General features: G+C 35.2%; 2 protein-coding genes, 1 long non-coding RNA gene and 1 pseudogene across 3 annotated transcripts; 3 read left to right on the forward strand and 1 right to left on the reverse strand.

Annotated features, from left to right (window-relative positions):
* The first annotated feature begins 855 nt into the window (after positions 1–855).
* LOC125575919 lies at positions 856–2,392 on the forward strand (annotated as a pseudogene).
* A 3,800-nt stretch (positions 2,393–6,192) lies between these two features.
* Positions 6,193–8,559, forward strand: LOC106371096. The gene is made up of 9 exons (XR_001274461.3): positions 6,193–6,444; positions 6,523–6,559; positions 6,643–6,714; positions 6,942–7,029; positions 7,108–7,197; positions 7,519–7,660; positions 7,793–7,892; positions 7,982–8,073; positions 8,164–8,559. It is a non-coding gene; the product is annotated as an uncharacterized LOC106371096 (long non-coding RNA).
* Positions 8,560–12,510: 3,951 nt separating this feature from the next.
* LOC106371109 lies at positions 12,511–13,408 on the reverse strand. Its single transcript, XM_013811146.3, has 5 exons — positions 13,312–13,408; positions 13,149–13,217; positions 12,948–13,071; positions 12,815–12,864; positions 12,511–12,742 (listed from the first exon to the last, which is right to left on the reverse strand). The coding sequence occupies exons 1-5, from the start codon at positions 13,342–13,344 to the stop codon at positions 12,656–12,658; spliced, it is 363 nt and encodes a 120-aa protein (XP_013666600.1). The 5' UTR covers positions 13,345–13,408; the 3' UTR covers positions 12,511–12,655.
* A 3,635-nt stretch (positions 13,409–17,043) lies between these two features.
* On the forward strand, positions 17,044–19,737 carry LOC106364661 (vacuolar-processing enzyme gamma-isozyme-like). The gene is made up of 9 exons (XM_013804218.3): positions 17,044–17,420; positions 17,552–17,716; positions 17,794–17,950; positions 18,022–18,107; positions 18,179–18,378; positions 18,463–18,511; positions 18,599–18,808; positions 18,898–19,104; positions 19,382–19,737. Exons 1-9 carry the CDS (start codon positions 17,214–17,216, stop codon positions 19,562–19,564), a joined length of 1,464 nt encoding a protein of 487 aa, XP_013659672.2. The 5' UTR covers positions 17,044–17,213; the 3' UTR covers positions 19,565–19,737.
* Positions 19,738–19,777: the final 40 nt, after the last annotated feature.

Here is a 19,777-nt window from a genome sequence, read left to right on the forward strand (position 1 = left end):
ATTGGAAACAGGAAAGAAAAATAGTTACCTTCTAGAGAATTAGTGTTGGAAACATCTATAAAATTAATTCAAAAAACCATACTTATGGAAGCTTTGACGAACCATCCACCAAAGAACGCTAAACCAAGAACTAATCCGTCCTGCTCCTCCCAAGCATGCTTGACCCTCGTGGACATGGGGGAAGAGGCGATGGATGAGATCCCTTTCCGACAATACTGCATATCTCGACGACACAGACAAGACTACAATCACGAATACAGAGAAATCGAGAGGGAGAGATCCGGAATAAAATATGATTCTTAGCTTAACCTTGGCCAAAATCGTTTGCGCGTGCTTCATCATCATCTTTTGTTCCGCTGAGTGCTTCCTTTGGGTGTAAAATTAGGGCTTCTGCTTTCCTTTGTTAGTTTATTTACTTGTGGCCCAAATCAAAGCACTACTCGTGTTTCCTTGAATGATTTGAATCAATTTTTGTAATAAATATATCTTCTATGTATTTTATAATTCTACAAATTGATCATGTTTTTTTTTTAAGAAAAAAATCTCTGTTTTCTTATCATATTATTTTCAAAAAAAATTATATTGCTAATTTGTTTTCATAAGGTAATGAAAATTGAATCTTGAGGGTGGTAAGTTCATTTTCCACAGAACAGTTCTCCTCTAGCCCCAACCCGAAAATGCTATATCATATCGCTCTTTAGATTCTCATATACCGCAGGTCATCCGTGAGACCAACTCATGATTGGCCGATAAAGCAGAAGCTCTTCACTTTGGATGTTATGTACTTTCCCGACAAACCGAATCCTGATAACTGTCCTCAAGATGTGTATGGCTCTCTTGTTGATGCTGTAGGACATGTTTCAGACATGTCTAATAAGTCTTCCAAGTTATATTTGGTTCAACGTACAACATGTGGATCGTCTTGGAGAAAATAGTGAGTTTCATGCATATCCATACGTAGAAGGTGTTGTTGGTCTTAGTGAACCAATAATATCTACAATCGGTGGCAAAGAAGATTTCCCAAGAAACGAACTCTCGTTAAGTCTTGCCACAGATGTTTCTGATGAGTGCTCGGAGACAAGTCTTTGTGCTGCTTAAATCTACTAGAGGAACCTCAGAGCAAGCTTCTTCCAGCAGCAAACACGTTTCTAATAACGTCTCTCAAGTGATATTTGGCTCAAAGTACCTTCACTCCGTTCAAGAAATACTATCTCATTTCGCCACATACTCCCTCAACGGCATAGAGACTAATCCTCAATGCTACTTTTCTTCTCGAGGAACCGAGTCAGAGGGTACAAACTCAGCCTTTGTCTCATGTTATGAGAATCTAAACGAGTTTCTTGATGGCGGTTCGCAAAGAAGAGCATTAGAAGCAAAGAAAACCCATCTCTTGGATCTTCTTCAAATGGTATAATAATATATATTAACACATTTTTACATAAACTAAGAAATTATTTACTAATTACTGAAAGTTTTTTCGAGTTGATTTTTGTCTTCAGGTGGATGATCGATATAGTCATTGCGTTGACGAGATTCATACGGTTGTATCAGCCTTCCATGCAGCAACCGAGTTAGATCCTCAGCTACACACCCGGTTTGCACTCCAAACCGTCTCCTTCTTATACAAGAACCTGAGAGAGAGAATCAGCAAGAAGATACTCATGATGGGAACGGTTTTGGAGAGAGGCAAAGAGAAGTCTCAAGAAGACTCAATCTTCCACCAGCATTGCCTTCTTCAGCAGCTAAAACGTAAGAACCATCAGATTTGGAGACCGCAACGAGGCTTGCCTGAGAAATCAGTCTCGGTTCTACGTACATGGATGTTCCAAAACTTTCTTCACCCGTAAGAATCCTTTTAAATCTTTATTAAGCCTACTTTTTGATGATATTGGTAGCTAAGCAAATGATATTAATGTATTCTCTTTGACTACAGCTACCCGAAAGATTCAGAGAAACATCTTCTTGCTATACGTAGTGGATTGACAAGAAGTCAGGTATGTTTTGACTTTAGACGCACGTATGTTTTGTTACTCAAATCCAAATAGCAAGTGACATAAGTGTCTCGTTTCTTGTGTTTGTGTGTGATGAAAGGTATCAAACTGGTTTATAAATGCGAGGGTAAGGCTATGGAAGCCCATGATAGAAGACATGTACGCAGAAATGAACAAGAGGAAGCTGAGTAACACTCCCCTTCAAGGTGGCAATGGAGGAAGTTTTATTAGAGTGCCAAAGTCTGTAATGATGAGCCAAGAAAGGGACAAAATAAGAGAATGATTGTGTTACAACTTTGTTTACGCAATCGTTACAACTTTTACCACGTATTATGATTGTTTTGACTTTTTGTTATAATTGTATATACTGCTTGTTGTATCTCATATATTGCTGTTTTGTATTTGCATCACTTGTTACTGACTGTTACCAACATATTATCGTCTTAAATTTAACAAGTTCTTGATGTTAAAATACTTGTGAATACGACCAAATACTTGTGAAACACGTAAGAGTAGGTTTGCAAGTGGAACCATATATAGGAGATGAAGAAGAAAAAAAACAGTTTCAAAACACCAAACGAACACAAGACAAGAAGCAAGCCACCACTAAATTAGTACGAGAGTGCGGATAAAACACCAAACAACACAACACAAAAAACAATCAATTGTAGCCTAGACATCATCATCCAGTTCCTGCCATTCATGAAATAAAACAAAATGGTTTGAACATATGATTTATTTAATAAAATGTATCAAACTTGACTTACCTTTTCATTACGGGCACGTTTCTCTTCAAGACGCTTCTTCTCATCATCAACAAATTTGTGAACTCTGTACCAATCCTCTCTTCTCTTGAAAACATCTGAAACATCCATTCATTGGAAACAGGAAAGCAAAATAGTTACATTCTAGAGAATTAATGTTGGCGACATAATTCAAAGAACCATACTTATGTTAGCTTTGACGAACCATCCACCAATGAACGCTAAACCAAGAACTAATTTGTTCTGCTCCTCCCAAGCATGCTTGACCCTTGAGGACAGGGGAGAAGAAGCTATGGATGAGATCCCTTTCCGAAAATACTGCAGATCTCGACAGACACAGACAATACTACAATCATGAATAGAGAAATAGAGAGGGAGGATCCGGAATAAAAAGAATAATTCTTAGCTTAACCTTGGCCAAAATCGTTTGCGAGTGCTTCATCATCATCTTTTGTTCCGCTGTGTCCTTCCTTTGGGTGTAAAATTAGGGTTTCTGCTTTCCTTTTTTATTTTTATTTACTTGTGGCCCAAATCAAAGCAGTATCTCTTAAATTTATTGAATTGATTTTGATAAATATATCCTCTTATGTATTTTAACTCTATAAATTGATCATGTTTGTTCTTTTTCGTATTTATAAAATTTCTTTTAAAAAAACTCTGTTTTTTTTTTTAACTAAAAAAAACTCTGTTTTCTTAGCAAATTATTTTCATAAGTTAATGAAAATTTAGTAAAGCCATTCACAAATACTAATTTGTTAGCCGGATTTTCTTATTTTAATTTTAATTTTAACTACTTTTTTTTTAAATGCGTCTTTCAATTTTTTCTTGTTATGAATTCATTACTTAATAATGTTCAAGTGATCTGTAAGTGTATTTTTGCAAATTTTTACCTTTAAACTGATTGTATCCAACTAAGATTCTGAATCCAAAACCGGCTCACTCTACAAAATTGGCCCAAATCCAAGTATTGTGGAAGCATACATGCTATGAGAGTGACGTTTACATAGCATAAATACTTCTCTTATTGCTAATACTCAAATGATCTCGAAGTCCCCAAGTCTCTTGCAAAGAAGGTGCCTGCGGTTGAGGCACCAAGTGCTGAAGATCATCACAGTGGGAACAATATTCATCAGACCATGAGTCAGTGAGAAGAATGTTCCAAAACTCTCTTCATCCGTAAGAAAAACTCTTTATTAAGTCTATACTTTGTGATGACATTGTTAGATAGAATTGTTATTGATGTATAATCTCTTGAGTATAGTTACCCGAAAGATTCAGAGAAACATCTTCTTGCTATACGAAGTGTATTGACAAGAAGTCAGGTGTTTTGAATTTAGACGCACTTATGTTTTGTTACTTAGACCCAAGCAGCTTATAAGTGTGTATTATTTTTGGTGTGTGATGAAAGGTATCAAACTGGTTTATAAATGCGCGAATAAGGCTATGGAAGCCGATGATAGAAGATATGTACGCAGAAATGAACAAGAGTAAGATGAATATGACTCACCTTCAAGGCGGCATCGGAGGAAGTATTATTAGAGTGCCAAAATCTGTAATGATGAGCCAAGAAAGGGACACAACAAGAGAATGATTGTGTTACAACTTTGTTTACGCAATCGTTACAACTTTTACTACGTATTATGTGTTTTTGACGTTTACGCAATCGTTACAACCCTTGTATATACTGCTTGTTCTTTTATCCCATATATTGCCGTTTTGTATTTGCATCTATGTGTTAGTGTTACCAAACTATCATCGTCTTAAATTTAACAAGTTCTTGATGTTAAATTACTTGTCAATACGACCCAATAGTTGCATCTCGTAAAAGGACATCGTTTGACTGATTGTCTTCGGCAAACTTACGAAACACAGCGTTTTAGCATCTCAGGACGAACAAAACTTGAACCACCCGGAGAGAACCATATATCGACGGCTAATGGAGGAAGACAGAGCGGTCGAGATCGTAGGTGGAGCGTCTCGGTACGCGCTTAAACCGGCGGCGCGTATAGCCAGCGAGGAAACACTATTGTGCGTATATGTCTGATGCGGAATCGACTATGTACGGGAACTGACGGGAGACAATTATATAAGTACCTAGGAAAGGATTTAAAGGGTTGGGAGAATTGGATCTTTATCTAATCCCACATATATCACAACCATGAAGTAGTAGTGTTATTAAAGTGATTGGCAGATAATGTTTAACAACGACAGCAAACAAAGACAATAACAGAAAGAAGCAGACACAACCAACTACCATCACTTCATTAACTCCTCTCTCAAGGTAATCAACTCGGCCACCCTGGCCTCTATTTCATCCGCATTTGGCATTTCTTCGATGTAAACCTGACAAAAAAACGAGAAGAAGAATTATATTGGGAAGATTAAAAAGAAAGAAAGAAAGAAAGAAAGAAAGAAGAAAAGACTTTTAACAGTTTAACCACGCTATTTACCTGTTCAAGTTCCCGAAGTCCCTTTGAGACGGGGCTTGTTGTCACACAAGCTGAAGAAGAAACCAAACAAACAGGGTTTTATGAAGAAGATTGTTTCTATTGAAACCAAAATAAATAATAATAATAATAACTAAACCAAAATAAATAATAATAATAATAATAATAATAATAATAATAATAAAAAAGCTTACAAACCACATACCGAGCAGGAATCCAGCACCACCAAAGACCGTTTTAAAGCAGTATCCATAAAATTTCGAGACAGCTAACAAATAAACAAACAAAAAAAAAGTTGATTCCAACAAAAATTAGAAACAAAAAAAAATGACTGAAGGAGAAATTTTGATATGCCAATATATGAGATACCTTTCTGATCACTCACGGATGAAAAATCACGATACTGCAGCCTCCCCTTGCCACAAGACTGCATATTTATTCATTCAATTCAACCTCAGTGAACAGAGACAAAAGCAAAAGAAAAATCAAACACAGCAAGAAAGACAAGATCTATCGACTACCTTAGCCAAAGTGTTTCCCAGGAAACGCAACATCTTCTTTTGTCCTCGTCGAATTGGAGAGTCTAGGGTTTTCGAGATTGAGGATCTTGGTTCCAAATTTATGATTAACTAGTATTGCACGAGTCAAATCTATTAGGTTTTTATAATATTTCCTTCTTTTCCAAAACATTGCTAAAATCATCGTCCTAGTGTGTAAGTTTCCTATATGAATACAAAAAAAATAAATGTATTAGTAAACTAGTATTCGATGAATATTCAATGTTATATCTAGATTTATATTCATAAGCCAGAGGAAACGAAATATTGATTATGGTTGTACATGGGTAAACGTAATCTACAATACTAAAAGCAACATATAGAGAGCAGAGAAGTTGTCCATGGCGGATTTTTTATTCTGACCAATCAGTGATAGGTTTTGTGACATATTGTAGGACCCACCCGGGTTTTATTTTATTATTTATTTTTATTAACCAACTTTCTTTCCTCACGACCGTCCGTATCCTTTTCACCTCTTTCTCTCTTCCCCAACATTCATGCTGTCTTTCTCTCCCGGTGATCCCAGCGGCGGCGGCGCCGATGGGGTTCGAAGAACACGAGGCAGTTCTCTCCGCTTTCTTAGATTGATTAGGAGCAGTGATGTAGTGGATCTGGGTTCATGGGTTTCGACCTCGGTTCTGGATCCGGCCCGGTTGATCCAACCGACGTTCTGTCTCACGATGATGTCAGTTTTAAAACTTTCTTCTGTGTGTTTGCGTCATTGCAGAGATAGATTCTGATCGATTTGTTTGCGTCATTGCAGAGATGGTTATTCTTTTCCTGTCATTAAACCCAACATGGTGAGTTCTTCTAAATGCTCTCCCATCACATTTTTCTTTTATGTCCATCACCCAATTAAATTAAATTGTTTTGATTTCCACAGAAGATGACGACATCTCAAAGATGCATCATGAATTTGAGCGGACGAAACAGATGCCTAAGATGAATCCTCAAGGTTTGCCATTGAGTACTTTAACAAAAAAAAAATTGGGGTTTGCCATACTTTTAGGATATATGTTAATTAGAATCTCAGATTGGATACATATAAGTTTACTGATAAGACTGTGATTACCCAGCACATTGATCCTCTTACTTGCAAAGTTGCACAGTTTAATTCCAAGAAGCACATGGTTAATGAGGTTATTTATATGACCTTTTGCTTTGCTGTTCATGTTTTTACAGACTTGAGTATTTCTTGAGAAGTATATGAGCTCCAGTCTTGCAGTTTTGTTATAGTTTCTGTGCAGAAAACTATTTTGGTTGTCGTAAGGTATTGCTAATCAAGAAAAATTCTTTCTGAATTGCTGCTTTGTGATAATGATCTCTCACCATTTATATGATTGTGCAGCTTATTAGTACGGAGAAAAAAAATGTGTACATGTGTCGTGATCAAATGAGAGGTCATGTGTGATTAATGGACTTCTTATGTTTGAGCAAGGTCAGTTTACATACCTTTTAAGCGATTTGGTCTGAGTAAAATTAGAGGCATAGATGAATTTTAATCCTAAAATTCAGAAAAACATCCATCCACCACATATCTATGTACTTGCAAGCCAAATTCCCCTGGAAAATTAGAATGATTCTTAAAGTTTATCGGCGGTAATCATAAATTTAGGTTCATCTCTTAAAATGGGTTTCTATCCTCTAGCCTATACATATTTTTTTCATTCCAAGAGATGTGTATTATATATCTTATTTTGGTACGGTGAGGATTTTCTGATGAAGGCAACTCATATAACAATTAACAAGTGCGTTGCAGAGAAAATATGGCAAGCCGCACCGGGAGTTTGTGAAGATTCTATGCACATACGAAGACATATTTGAGCTTCGAAAGCGAGTCGAAGCATTTGCTTTGCAGTATGAGATGCATGCTTCTAGCTATCAGAGAGATTGTTCATGCGGTAAGTATTTTTCCACCATCATCTTAAGATTGCTCCTGTTGCAGTTATGTCTCCCATCAACAAGTTTTTCTGTTTGACTTAGCTGAACCAAGCAAAATCTGAGACTGATTCTTCCATTATCGTATAATACAGTTAACAGAGGACTTCTGACTTATAAGTTTTGATGCCTAAAACTCTATAAAGTATGATCACCATTGAGCCCAACGGTTTCCTCTTTTTGAGTCACTCTCAGGTTCTTTCATCTTTTTGTTTCACAATTTTCTTAATCTTTTCATTCATAATTATAGATGATTTGACGTAGTGTTGATACTGTTATGACAGATTGGATGCTTGACAGTGCTTCCGGCTATTCTTACAACCAGACCAATGGTCTGCACTATGAGGTTCTGGATTCAATTACAGTTACTCAATAGGTACGTAACAATCATAGTTTTTATGATTGTTCGGATAGAATTGAATCAATTTCTTTCTTCATGTGGGATTACACTGATAATGAAAAAAAGACGTTGGGTGACACAAGATGAAGCATACCATGCAGTTAAAGAAAACATGGCAAGAGGCAACCAAGAGAAGCGTGCCTAGGATGGCTGGTTCTACTTTATGGAGTAAGTCCAGTGTCGCAAGATATCTTTTTATAGCGTGCCTACGAGCTTCTTCAAGGAGGATGTCTTTTTAGTGGCACAAGATCAAGAAATCTGCTTCGGAATGTTTCATAACCGATGGAAACTTTTAATGCAATGCATGTGTAGGAGTGACAGAGTGCGAGTATTATGTATTTTAAATCCCCACTACATAGTTTTTGGATTCTATGCATTGCATGTTGTCTGAATGAGAGTAGTTTTGTATGTATTTTAAATTCCTACTACTCTATTTTATATTTCCTTAGAATCAGTGGTGAGAGCCAATCTTTCTTCACAATGAGAATTTTATTCAACCATGGAAAATTACAGAGGAAGTGTACATTTTTTTAGTCATGTATATAACAGATAAATCTCAAATCTCATACTAGGTAAAAAATTGAATCCCATTTATTCGTCCATCCACGCATATTATACACACACATCCAAGTAAGATAAAATGTTTCGGATTCTGTCACTTGGTTTGAATTGTCCTTATTATTATCCCTAAAAAATTACTTAATTTGGTTTTATCATTGTATGCATAAAATTAACAAATATACAACCGAGACGACAAATTTAATTTCAAAGTAACATAAATTTCATAATTTTGATTTTCTTTTAGTTTGGATAAAATTTTGTTTAGTTTTACAGATTTAAAATGAATATTATTTAGTTTTCAAAAAGTATAGTCACCTACAACAATATTTAAATTTGCTCCACTTTACAAATTTTTTTATTTTTTTTTGTAAAAAAAGTATCCACACATGTTTAAAAAAAAGTATTTTGTAAAAGAAGATTAGATACAAAATTTGGACTAATTGCTTGATGGGTTTAGACAAGCAGTTCCGTTTTCTTATTTTACATAAATAGAAAAAAATGAATTCAATATTACAACAAAATCAAGCTCTAATCAGAGACACAACATAATGCATCCGTTTGTTTTTGTTTTTGACTTTTTGGCCATGATATTTATGTTTATTTATTTGAATCATAATGAACCAAAAGTTATAAAGAACATTAAAAATTGGTTCAAATAAAGAATTTAGACGAAAATTTATGATCATGGCAGATGAAGGCGTCTTTGTGCTTGGGGTCTATCTACAGTCCTACGGAGGCTCTGGATGGTACAACTGAGCGGATTCACAATGTGAACCGAACTCTGCTTCCGTTTCTTTATATTTCTCAGTTGCTATGCATTGCTTCTTCAAGACATTTCAAGATTTTCTCTATTTCATGTTTTTTTTAAACCGCATTACTCCAATGTACTCTATCTGCTTATAACTGTTTCTCATGTTTAATAGTTACAAAAAGGTCCACCTAATGTCAATGCTACGTTTTCTTCTAAATCAATAATTTTTCCCCGTCGAATATTACACACTTTCCACATCTGCGCTAAGCATAATAATAGAAAATACACCAATCATCTTCTCTTAAAACAACTCCTAACACTTCTACAACATTTACATCTATACTCAAACTCTACAAACCATCATCATCAACGCTTTGTAATTCTACAATCTCGGTTATGCTAACGTCTCCGCGCTTGCGCGGGGCTCCGCCCCTAGTGTATGTAAAACGTAAAACTTTTATATTATTGTTGTAGGAAACTGTAAGATTTTGATAACAATGAAACACTTGCTTCTTCTTTTCGATGATGTGATGTAGCTCCTTATTTTGTAGTTCAACCCAGGGCCGGCCCTGGACTAAAGCCCGTAAAACTTGGGCTTTAGGCGCCAGAGAATATAAACTTTTTAGGGGCACCAATGTTAAGATACTCTGTTAGTGCAGTGGCTTTAGTTCTCCTATTTTTAGTTCACGTGAACAGGTTCGAAACCTGTGTTTTCATTTTTTCCCCTTTATTGATAACAACAAAAGAATTTAATTGATTCTGATTCCTTAATTGATAAATCTTAGTTTACTTATTTATATTGTATTAAATGATAGTCATACAAAATAGAACAAATCTATTTAATTTTTTTTTTCCAAAACGTTGTCATATGAGAGAGACTACCATATTTCCTTTTCTTCTTCTCTCTTTTTCATTAATATTAATGTATTATTCTTTTTTTTTATGAGTAATTCTACTTACTAATGTGTTTGTAGAAAATTGTGCTCGCAACAGAATAAAAAATCTACGAGTTGGTGTAATCTGAAACCATTAGTATTTTCAAGTAATATTTTGAATGCATATGAACTATTTATAATCATTATTTTATCATTTTTAGTTAATAAAATATGAGATATTAATATATTATCAATATATTAGGGTTCTTGATGAAAAATTTCTTTGGTTTTAAAACGCTAAGTTTTTGAAAAATTATTGTTAAGGGACATGTTTTTTTAATATGCTTTAGGCGCCACAAAACTCCGGACCGACACTGGTTCAACCACAAATGAAAAGTAACGAAATTCTTTTTTTTTTTTGGTAAAATGTTAAGAAAAGAAATTCTTTTTTGAAAGCACCATGGTAAAATATTTGTTTTGTCAGAGATACAACAACGTAGAGAAAAAAGTAGCTTATATAGGAGATAAAAAGAATACAGTTTCAAAACACCAAACGAACACAAGACAGGAAGCAAGCCACCATTAGAGTAGGAAGAGTGCGGATAAAACACCAAACAACCCAAAACAAAAGACAATAAATTGTAGCCTAGACATCAAACATCCAGTTCCTTCAATATCTTCTTTTCCTGAAACAAAACTAATGGTTTAACATATGATTACCAAATAATAATACTATGAAATGTATAAAACTTTACTTACGTTTCGAATAAGGGCACGTGTCTCTTCAATACGCTTTTTCTCAGCATCGACGAATCTGTGTATTCTATACCAATCCTCTCCTCTCTTGTAAACATCTGAAACATCCATTCATTGGAAATAGGGAAAAGAAAAATAGTTACATTCTGGAGAATTAAAGTTGGAAACATCCACACATGAATTCAAAAATACCATACTTATGAGAGCTTTGCTAAACCATCCACCAACAAACGCTAAACCAAGACCTAACTTGTCCTGCTCCTCCAAAGCATGCTTGACCCTCGAGGACAGGGGGGAAGAGGCCACGGATGAAATCCCTTTCCGACAATACTGCATATCTCGACGACACGGACAATACTACAATCACGATTAGGGAGAAATCGAGATGGAGGATCCAGAGTAAAATAATTATTCTTGCTTAACCTTGGCCAAAATCGTTTGGGCGTGCTTCATTATCATTTTTGTTCCGCTGAGTCCTTCCTTCCTTTGGGTGTAAAACTAGGGTTTCTGCTTTCCTTTGTTATGTTTATTTACTTGTGGCCCAAATTAAAGCAGTATCTCTTAAATATCTCTTAAATTCAATGAATCGATTTTTTGTAAATATATTTAACTCGACAAAATTGATCATGTTTGTACTTTTACGTTTTCATAAAATTTCTTGAAAACAAACTCTGTTTTCTTCGCAATTTTTTCATAGTTAATGAAAATTTAGTAAAGGCATTCATAAATACTACTTTGTTCAAAACGGATTTTCTTATTTTAATTTTAATTTTAACGATTTTAATTATTATTATTTTTTAAATGCACCTTTTCAATAATTTATTGTTATGAAATCATTACTTAATAATGCTAAGTGTATTTTTTTTTTGCTAATTTTACCTCTAAATCTGACTGTATCCAACTAAGATTCTGAATCCAAAATCGGATCATTATATATGCACAAATGACCCAAATCAAACTATTGTGGAAGCATACATGCTATGAGACTGACGTTTACATAGCATAAATACTTCTGTTATTGTTAATGCTCAAGATGATCTCGGTATCCCCAAGTCTCTGGCAAAGAAGGTGCCTGCGGTTGAAGCACCAAGTGCTAAAGATCATCACAGTGGGAACAATATTCAGATCATGAGTCAGCTGAGAACATTGTTTGCTGAATCTTTACAATAGGCTTCTTACTAACCAACATTGCGAGTTGATTCAGATGAAGTTGTCATTTGTGTGGTGATTGTGTGTTGTTGTCTCCTACCATGAGCGTTTTTATAGACTTTATAGTGACTTATCAATTATCATCTTCGTCGTTTTATAGTTGTGTTAGATATCATGCTTTATATGAAGATGGCTCATTAGTTTTGTTTTTGCATTTTTACATCATATTCTTTATGGCAAGATCCCAAAACCCCAATTGACTTCTTATAAGATGCGTACATGCTTTATGCTAATCTTGATTGCTAAGGTGCAATACTGCTGATGTTAAAAAAATAATGTAATTGAAGGGATTTAAAGGGATGGGAGAGTTGGGATCATTGGTTATTACAGTGATTGGCAGATAATGTGTTCATCAACGACTGCAAACAAAGACGAAACAGAAACAAATAGAGGCAACCAATTACCATCACTTCGTTTCCTCTTTAAGAGAGGTAGTCCACTTCCAACTCCTCGCCTCCATTTTTTCCAGACGTTGGAGATCTTCAACGAAGAGCTGGAAAAAATGAGAAGAAGAATTATATAGGAAAGAAAGAAAAGAAAAAAAGACTTTAACCCAATCCCTTACCGCTTCATTTTCCCGAAGCCCCTTTGAGACGGGGCTTGTTGTCACACCGCCTGAAGAAGAAACCAAACAATGAAGAAGACGGTTTCTAGTGAAACCAAAAAATAAATAAATAAAAAAGCTTAAAACCACATACCGAGCAGGAATCCAGCACCACCAAAGGTCGCTGTAAAGCAGTATCCATAAATTTTCGAGACAGCTAAAGCTTGCTTGACCCTCGAGAACATGGGGGGGAGAGGCAATGGATGAAATCCCCAAATCTGGACGACACAGACAATATACTAAAATAACTAATAGAGAAGGGGCGATCCCGAATAAGAGATTACATCTTGCTTACCCTGGCGAAAATCCTTTGCGCCAAATTCCCTTGCACATGCTTCATAACCATCTTTGATCTGTGGGGAGACTGCATATTTATTCATTCAATTCAACCTCAGCGAACAGAGACAAAAGCAAAAGAAAAATCAAACACAGCAAGAGAGACAAGATCTATCGACTACCTTAGCCAAAGTGTTTCCCAGGAAACGCAACATCTTCTTTTGTCCTCGTCGAATTGGAGAGTCTAGGGTTTTCGAGATTGAGGATCTTGGTTCCAAATTTATGATTAACTAGTATTACTTCCATGCCTTGCACGGGTCAAATCTATTAGGTTTTTATAATATTTCCTTCTTTTCCAAAACATTGCCAAAATCATCATCCTGTATGAATACAGAAAAAATAAATGGTAAACTAGTATTCGACGAATATTCAATGTTATTAACTATACAATAATAAGTTCAAAATTTCATTATATATAGTATTCGACGAATCCTTACGTAGTGATCAAACTACAGTATTTGATGTAGTATTCGACAAAATTTCAAACTACAGTATTTACATCTTTGAGAGTGATCAAGGGCTTGCGGGGTCTGTGGTATTCAAAAGCCAATCCCAACACTCTAATTGCATCCTCAGAAAAAATGTGCTCATGATCGATATCCCCAAGTCTCTTGCAAAGAAGGTGTATGTTGCGGCACCAAGTGCTGACGATCAGCACAGTGGGAACAGTATTCAGACCATGAGTCAGTGAGAACATTGTTTTATATCTTTAGCGATGACGTTGTCCTAAGTTTCACATGCGAAAATACTCAGAAGATTCATCAATCAAGAAACACAAATGTTCATTAAACTAATAAAGTTATTCTATTATTAAATATACGAAAAAATGTTTTGTAAATAAGAAATTATTTTCAAAAATACCATTTATGTGCACTGATTTTCAATTGTATGTGTAATATCATCAAAATAATTGAATCATGTGTCCTCTTCGTATACATATTCTACGCAATTACAACAAGTCATTTAGTTACTTGATTAAAATAATTGAATTGATGTCAAAAAAAAAAAAAAAAAAGATTAAAATAATTGAATTATGTGTCTTATTAGTTTCACTTTACTGTTAATTTCTTTTTCTTATATTTGGTCGCAGCTAATATATATATATATATATATGTGGATGGTTTATGGAAAATGTGTGGTTCTGAGAACAATGAGCTTTTTAAGGGCTGTGATGATTGGAGCAAGTGAGGCTGGAGAAACGGAGGTGATTTAGCTGACGAGTGACCTGAAGCCAACCACCTTATAACCGTACTAAACCAACTTATATAGATTTTAGGGTCTACGTTGGTTACTATTATTCAAAAAACGAACCAAAACTCAATTTTCTGTTTAGGCCCAACGTTTAAGGCTTTTCTTGACTACAAACTAATGCCCAGATTAAAAATATGCAGAACTTGACTATCCACGTAAGTAGTGATTTTTGTTCGTCTCTTGTGTGTTGTAAAAGGTGTGGGATGTACTTAGTAACGAAGAAGCATGGCTACGGGTGGTAAAGAAGTCTACGAACGAGGCAGGAGCGGCCAACGCGGTGTCAGAGGCGCCCGCTAATGCATGGAGACAGAAATATCCGACGGCTAAGGTTGATGATATCTCTGTCGTGTGTCTCTCTATCAACAACAGATATTATTATCCCTAGCGGTGGATATAATAAACAAACCAACTTGTGAAAAAGATAATAACACGAACATCTTAACCAGACTTCTGTGTTTTGCTTATGAGTGTGACTGTGTGTACGTACATATACCGTTGTATGTTCAAGTCGTGTGATCATTAATGAGAAAAGAAACGATAGACATGTTAGATGAGTGGTGTGTGTCGTGGGATGAAAGGAACAAGGACTTTTGACATTTTGGACACACGTCATGGGAATCTATTGAATAATTATTGGAGCTTACCAGAATAATAATTCAAATTTGTTTCCAAGCTCTAATTGACGTTATATAATTTTATTGGTAAAAGAAATTGCTTTATAACTAAGTTTGATGATAAAATCTAACAAATATGATATTGGTTCCCACAAATGGTTTGTAATATTTTTTTATGATTGATATCATCTCCAACCTTTCTTTCTTTTTATTTTTTTTATGATATCAATCTTTTTAAATGGAAACGATTTTTTTTTGCTTCAACGTTATTATAAAAACATAATAAAATAAATTGATTTAATAACAATAACACCAAATAGGTATTATTTTAAAAATAATTGTATTTGCTATTCATTGCTAAAACTATAAAGTTATGAATGTCGATTTTAAAATATCTTACCATCTTATATAAGTCAATAGATCGATTTAGAGAGAAAGGTATCATCACGTATAGATGCATTGATTGATTTTGATTGCTTGGGTTGCCAGTTAAGTTAGTGGATGAAAACAAGTGGAAGAAAGAAAACAAAAGCCGAAATACATATTTTTCTTTGCTTGTTAGAGAGACTTGTAAGGAAAAGATTCCATTCACTCTTTTGTATTTTTCTTTTGTGATTCTCTCAGTTTCATTTATATCTTTGTTGCCCCTACAAGCTTTCGCATTCCATCTCTGGCTAATAATACATAGATTTAGATGTGGGCGTAATCTAAATTTTAGATTCCAAAAGAAGACAGGATAAAATATCCTACTGTTATAGATAACCCTAGTATTTGAATCTTCAAAGTTGTATGTATTTTTTTTCTTCTTCAAAGTAGGAACTTACTATTCGAGTATAATTGTTTTTCAAGAAATTGACCCAACCAATTTTCAAAAAGATTAAAAAACTCACAGATTTAATTTTGTAATTTCAAGATCTCGGAATCTAAATTAACGGGTGAGATATTTTTTTTTAAAAAAAACCATATTTATAACTAAGATATTAAACATACTATATATCTGCAATTTCAATTCATCTTATGTCATCTTAAATATTATTAAAAAAATCTTGATAGATACATGGTGATGAGATACATAAACCAGATGCCAATAGAAATTACACTAGACATGATTAAGAACTATAAAAGAAAACAAAACCAACACGGAATCATTAAAAAGGAATTGCAAAAAACTTAAAAAAAGGATGAGATAAGAAATCTTACGTAGAAAACAAATCTTTTATGAAAAAATTACTCTCTTGCTTGAGGAAAGAGTCCATTGCTATATACTGGTGAAATGTTTCTCCTGAGAGAGACCATCCATTTCAAATGAACTCTCCAACATAGCAAAAGATAAACAAAACCAACAAAATAAATAGTTAAGAAATAACGAGCTGCTAAATCTCAGATACTCAGATACTCCCTCCGTTTTTTAATATAAGTCGTTTTAGAGAAATTTTTTTGTTCCAAATTATATGTCGTTTTCGGTTTTCTATGTAAAATTTATTAATAATTAATGTTGTATGACCAATGATAATATATCTTCTATTTTTCTATTGGTTAAATTGTGGTTAGGTAAATAATTAATGATGTTTTTGTTTAGAAAATATAAGAAATTAAAGGTTTTCTTAGTCTACGTGCATAGCTGTAAAACGACTTATATAAAAAAACGGAGGGAGTAGTAAAGAACATAAAATAAATATTAGCTTCAAGAGACTGAGCAAGAAAAACATGTCTCAACATCTCTTCAGTCTTCACCAAGAAAGAGTTAAAAACAATTTAGGCATCATCGTTGTTAACCAAAGAGGCAAAGACTAAAGAAAGCAAACCCCAACAATTTAAATATAACAAAAACCAGGCTGATCATGATTAGTTGTATCTTTGAATAGATAATTTTTGCAAACCGAAATTAAAGTTAAAAAACGTCACTTTTGCGAAGAAAGTTTCAAAATGTGCCTAAAAATGCAAAATCTATATAATTCTAGAACTAATTAAATAAATAAATAAGTTTCGCTTGCGTGCTTATATAAGCAAAGACGTGTTCCTTCTCCGATAAGAAGATTCATCACCTTATTGATTGGTTGACAAAAAACAAACAGATAAGAAAAGAAAAGATTCATTATTTAATAGTCCCCCGCCGATTAAAAAGATTCACATCCACGTCACCATTCGCCTCTCCGACGATGACACCTGTCTTCGTCGCCGTACTCTTCCTCTCCTTGATCGCCTTCTCCGCCGCAAGACAAAACCCTGACGACGACGTCATCAAACTCCCCTCGCAAGCTTCCAGGTTCTTCCGCCCCAACAACGACGACGAATCTTCATCGTCCGGCACCAGGTGGGCCGTTCTCGTCGCTGGATCGAGCGGTTATTGGAACTACAGACATCAGGTATCGATAAAGTTTGCTCCTTTATGTAGATTCATAACGATGGGTAGAGAGATAGGTTTATGGATTCATGAGTGAACTCTTAAAAAGAGTGTTTTTTTTAGATAAAGTTTCAAACTTTTTTTTGTTTGCAGGCTGATGTTTGTCATGCTTATCAACTACTGAGGAAAGGAGGATTGAAAGAGGAGAATATTGTGGTTTTCATGTATGATGATATTGCTGATAATGAAGAGAATCCGAGGAAAGGGATTATTATCAATAGCCCTCATGGGAGTGATGTCTATGAAGGAGTTCCCAAGGTTCTTTTTTTTTGCTTTCTTTGGTTTGTGCTATTTAAAGATTCATTCTCTCACTTAATTTTTTTTTTGTGTGGCAGGATTACACTGGAGATGATGTTACTGTTGAGAATCTGTTTGCTGTGATTCTTGGAGATAAAGGTGCTGTTAAGGGAGGGAGTGGGAAGGTTGTGGATAGTGGTCCTAATGATCATATTTTTATATTCTATAGTGACCATGGTGGTCCTGGAGTTCTTGGTGAGTTTTTGGTGAAAACCCAAGAAAGTAGGATGGTTTTGATTAAATTATACTGATGGTTCTGTTTGCAGGGATGCCGACTTCTCCTTACTTATATGCTGATGACTTGAATGATGTCTTGAAGAAGAAACATGCTTCCGGAACCTACAAAAGCATGGTAGATCTCTGAGGTTTCTTATGATATGTTTTTGTTGTTGGTACCGTACTGACAAGCAAGCAAACCTGCAGGTGTTTTATCTTGAAGCTTGTGAATCTGGGAGTATCTTTGAAGGGCTTCTTGAAGAGGGTTTGAACATCTACGCCACAACTGCATCAAACGCAGTAGAAAGCAGTTGGGGTACCTATTGCCCTGGGGAGGAGCCTAGCCCTCCACCGGAGTATGAAACTTGCTTAGGTGACTTATACAGTGTTGCCTGGATGGAAGACAGGTAAGCTGAAGAATCTCAAGATGTTTAGGAATCTCTATGAATCTCCCATATATTGATTCTGATGTTTTGTTTGACATGCAACAGCGGTGTGCACAATCTACAAACTGAGACTCTACGCCAACAATATGAGCTAGTAAGCTTTCTCTGCATAATCTTGTGATACTATTACTAATATGAGCTAGTAAGCTTTCTCTTGGCTAATGTGTGTCTGTGTTTTCAGGTGAAAAAGAGGACTGCTGGTGGTGCGTCTGCTTACGGTTCTCATGTCATGCAGTATGGAGATGTAGGACTTAACAAGGATAAGCTCGACCTTTACATGGGAACAAACCCTGCCAATGACAACTTCACCTTTGTGGATGCTAATTCACTGACTCCACCTTCAGGAGTTACTAACCAGCGTGATGCAGATCTTGTCCATTTCTGGGATAAGGTTCCTTTTTCCCAATCTTCTTTACATAATTTAGATGATGCTGAAGTGATTAGTACAATTATTTTACATGTTATAATTTTTTCGTGCAGTACCGAAAGGCACCAGAAGGTTCCACAAGGAAAACAGAAGCTCAGAAGCAAGTCCTTGAAGCCATGTCTCACAGACTTCATGTTGACAATAGTGTGAAACTCGTCGGCAAACTCTTGTTTGGCATCTCAGAAGGTTCTGAAGTGCTAAACAAAGTAAGGCCTGCTGGACAACCACTGGCCGATGACTGGACTTGCCTTAAAAACATGGTAAATAAAATAAATACATCCATTTTTACTTGTCATTCTTATCATCAATTATGTACATCATTGCAAAGATAGTCAGAGGATATGAGGTCAGTATTGAAAAACGTATAGACATGGTCATGACATTACTACGTCAATATAAGATAGAAAAGTCAGTTTGTGGAGCCCAACACTGTATTATTAACCAGGATACTGAGAAAATCAGACACTTGCTTCTCTACTGATTGATGGATGTTAATATAGATAAGAAAAGATATTTACCTTCATATTGTATGTGTAGGTGAGAGCTTTTGAGAGACACTGTGGGTCGCTGTCACAGTACGGTATCAAGCACATGAGGTCCTTTGCAAACATCTGCAACGCAGGGATCCAAATGAGGCAAATGGAAGAGGCAGCTTCACAGGCTTGTACATCAATCCCATCTGGTCCTTGGAGCTCTCTTCACCGTGGATTCAGTGCTTAAAACCCCTAATCCATCTTTGCATTTGTTTAATACCCAAATATTCCTATTTCGATTCCCCTGTATATCTCATTATCATTTCCCTCTTGATTGTGTAATTACAGATTATCTATTTGCTTTGTACAAAATGCTTGTAGAAACTCAAGTTAATGTAAACAACGGTTTGCTTATTTATATACCTTCTCGCAAATTCTCAAATGGCTTTTGTAGCTGAAA

Source organism: Brassica napus, chromosome A1, assembly GCF_020379485.1.
Source record: "Brassica napus cultivar Da-Ae chromosome A1, Da-Ae, whole genome shotgun sequence".
NCBI lineage: Eukaryota > Viridiplantae > Streptophyta > Magnoliopsida > Brassicales > Brassicaceae > Brassica > Brassica napus.